Source organism: Lucilia cuprina, chromosome 6 (assembly GCF_022045245.1).
Source record: "Lucilia cuprina isolate Lc7/37 chromosome 6, ASM2204524v1, whole genome shotgun sequence".
Taxonomy (NCBI): Eukaryota; Metazoa; Arthropoda; class Insecta; order Diptera; family Calliphoridae; genus Lucilia; species Lucilia cuprina.
In genome coordinates this window covers 7,011,426-7,015,063 of record NC_060954.1, presented here as the reverse complement: position 1 = coordinate 7,015,063, position 3,638 = coordinate 7,011,426, and the positions used below count along the sequence as shown (strand labels likewise).

At 27.3% G+C, this 3,638-nt stretch overlaps 1 protein-coding gene across 1 annotated transcript in view; it reads right to left on the bottom strand.

Annotated features, from left to right (window-relative positions):
• Nucleotides 1–2,931, bottom strand: part of LOC111688851 — a 50,657-nt gene extending 47,726 nt beyond the window's left edge. The window contains exon 1 of the mRNA XM_046955805.1: nucleotides 2,134–2,931. Coding sequence (XP_046811761.1) covers nucleotides 2,134–2,782 — 649 coding nt within the window. The 5' untranslated portion in view covers nucleotides 2,783–2,931. The remainder of the gene's footprint in view (nucleotides 1–2,133) is intronic.
• Nucleotides 2,932–3,638: the final 707 nt, after the last annotated feature.

Below are 3,638 nucleotides of genomic sequence, written 5' to 3'. Positions count from 1 at the left end.
TCTATAGTCTAGTCTATAGTCTAGTCTATAGTCTAGTCTATAGTCTAGTCTATAGTCTAGTCTATAGTCTAGTCTATAGTCTAGTCTATAATCTAGTCTATAGTCTAACCTATAGTCTAGTCTATAGTCTAGACTATAATCTAGTCTATAGTCTAGACTATAATCTAGTCTATAGTCTAGTCCATAGTCTTGTTTTTTTTTAAGATTTGCCTAAATCAATTACTAGACTTAAATATATAAAATGTATTAGTATAAATTATAATCTCACTAAATTCATATCCGTAGTCTATTTTTAGGAGCTTTTCGCAATTTTGTCTTAATATGTATGTAATAATATTGTATTTAACATATTCATCAAATTACAATTAATAATTCCCACATATTTTTGTAGTTTTTGCATTTAACAAAAAAATAGTAGTTTTTCTTGCTTGTTTCTACTTGTTGGAACATGCAAAAAATTGTCGTTTACGACAGTATTTATTTAACAAGAAGTATAAGAAGTGTTGACTGTTTTTATTTTACTTTCTTATTACTTTGTGCCAATTAAATAAGTTTTTTTTTCGTTTTCATTGTACTGGAAAGTAAGTTGTACAACTAATAAGGTTGTATAATAAGCATCTACACTTCTTAGAAGATAGAAAAGAGATTTAAGCAAAGAACATTTATAATGAACCACTGGTTACCACTTCATGATAAATTCTTGATAACTAGAAAAAATTACAGAATTTGCTTTAACGAATTAAGATTTTTTTTTACATTTTTGGACTTTTTTTATTGTAACAGTATTGTAATTAAGCTAAAGTATAGTAATTTTACAACAGCATTACCAGGGCAACATCCCTTACCCACGCACTCTTAATAAACATTTTCTCAACTCTTGCTTGTCTTATAACAGTATTTAAGAAATGATGAAAATAGTGCGAAAGAAAAACAGAAATTAACGAAGAAAAACTTATTTACATAAAAATACCCCGCAGTTCATAAAAAGCGCAAGTGTCCTCTTTGGTAGAAAATATCTGTGGGAGGTTTTAACTACTTTCTTGTTAATTTTAATGGTTGCCTCACTCTACACTTTATTTAACTCAAAACAAATCCTAATCCTCAGATCTAACGGGTTGAAATCGTATATACCCAAGCAACAAAAGTCTGTATTTATACAACTTTTGTTGGGAATTTTTATAGCAAATTAATAAAGTAAAGAGGGCAAAAGTATAAGAAAAAAGAAAACATAAATATATTTATTCATACAACAAAAATATTATTACAAAGTAATTAATTAACTATATTTTCATTAACTCCTTTTAATAACAACAAAAGACGATAAAATTGCTTTGTTGTTAAAGAAATTATTTTTATTTTAATTTTTTTCTAGAGAAATTACTGAATAGACCCATATTTTTCCATATTTAGTAAAGAAAAGTTAATTTATCTAAAGAATACTTCAAAAAGTAACTTTTGTAGAAAAATAATTGCCAAGTTTTAGGCTTTGATAAATATACTAAAAGTATGCAATAATTTTAATGAAATACTCTGTGCAGATACGTAAACATGCCTTGGCTAAAGACTACACAATAGACAAGACTAGGCTATAGACTAGACTTTAAAATAGATTAGACTAAAGACACAACTTAAGACTGAACTAAAGACTTGACAATAGACTAGTCTATAGTCTAGTATATAGTCAAATTTATGGTCTATTCTAGAGGGTAGTCCGTAGTCTAGTCTAGTCTAATCTATAATCTAGTCTGTAGTCTGGTTTCTAATCTAGTTTGTAGTCTGGTTTCTAGTTTAGTCTGTAGTCTAGTCTATAGTCTAGTCTATAGTCTAGTCCATAGTCTAGTCTATAGTCTAGTCTATAGTCTAGTCTATAGTCTAGTCTATAGTCTAGTCTATAGTCTAGTCTATAGTTTAGTCTATAGTCTAGTCTATAGTCTAGTCTATAGTCTAGTCTATATATAAATTTGCTGTAGAATTATCATCTACTCTTTTCTATCGTACACCCTACAACTAGGCAATACATAATTTTTTCACATTTAAAAGCAATAATACTTCTCTGGTTTATTTCTTGACATTACACAATCATTTTAAGAGAAACTTTTAGATGACAAAGGAAATAAGAAATATTAAATTTACCTCTTTTTTGTAGTTGTTGTATCGATGAAGATGGTGATGGTGAACAATGAACAAAGGCCAATGATGAAATTGCTATCCATAACCAAAGGCAAAATATCCAGGAGTATGATGTCGCTGATGATGCTACAGATGATGTTGATGATGGTGATGACAACAACCACCAAGAGTTACCTCGTTGCTGCTTACGTTTAATAGCATTTTTACAACAAATTCTACTATTTTTACTACTAAAAGTATTAATGTTGTTGTTGTTGTTGCTACAACTAGATTCGTTGTTAATAAAAATGTTTTTGTTGTTGCTATAAATGTTGTTATTATAAGGTGTAGTTAGTTTACTATGATGTTGCTGATGATGATGATGTTTATTGTGTTTATAAGCAAGTTCTGCCGTTACAGCTGCTGTTGTGATATTTCTTTTATTTTTCATACACTTGCTACTTGCAATTGTGGCAATTTTTGTTATACTTTTTGTATTTGTTGCATGTTTTTTATTGTTATTTATATTACTATGTTGTTGATGTTTTGTTGTATTAAATTGTATTTGTTGTTGATTTAATGGCCATAAATTTGAAGTTTTAGTTGTTGATGATAATGAAGATTTTGTTGATTTTTTAGTGGACATTATTGTAGTTAAAGATAATGGCAACATTGTTGCTGTGATAATATTTTTTAAGTGATTTTATAGATTTTTTATTTTTAAATATTTTTTTATTTATTTTTTTAATTTTTCACTTTTCACTTGATTTTTTAAAAAGATTTTTTAGCACTTTTTTATAAATATTTATCTGTAAAAACAAGAAAATTATTTTTAAACTAAATTGAGGATAAACATTTTTATAAAATTAAGTTATTGTGAAAACAGCCTTAAAGTATGCAACAATTAGCATTTTTAAACGCCTTAAAGTATACTTTAGAAATGACACTAAAGTAATTAATATTATTCGATGACACTCCACTTCAAACGTACGGACATGTTTTTGTACAAAAACAAGAAACAGCTTTCCTATAGAAAAACACACTTTTCTAAAGGAAAAGATTCTTTTTAAGAATCTTCTTAAGAATACACTTTTCTATAGAAAAAGATTCTTCATAAGAAAACACTTTTCTATAGCAAAACATTCTTCTTGAGAAGTCACTTTTCTATAAGAAAAGATTTTTCTTAAGAAGACACTTTTCTATAGGAAAAGATTCTTCTTAAGAAGACACTTTTCTATAGGGAAAAATTCTTCTTAAGAAAACACTTTTCTATAGGAAAAGATTCTTCTTAAGAAGACACTTTTCTATAGGAAAAGTTTCTTCTTAAAAAGACACTTTTCTATAGGAAAAGATTCTTCTTAAGAAGACACTTTTCTATAGGAAAAGATTCTTCTTAAGAAGACACTTTTCTATAGGAAAAGATTCTTCTTAAGAAGACACTTTTCTATAGGAAAAGATTCTTCTTAAGAAGACACTTTTCTATAGGAAAAGATTCTTCTTAAGAAGACACTTTTCTATAGGAAAAGATT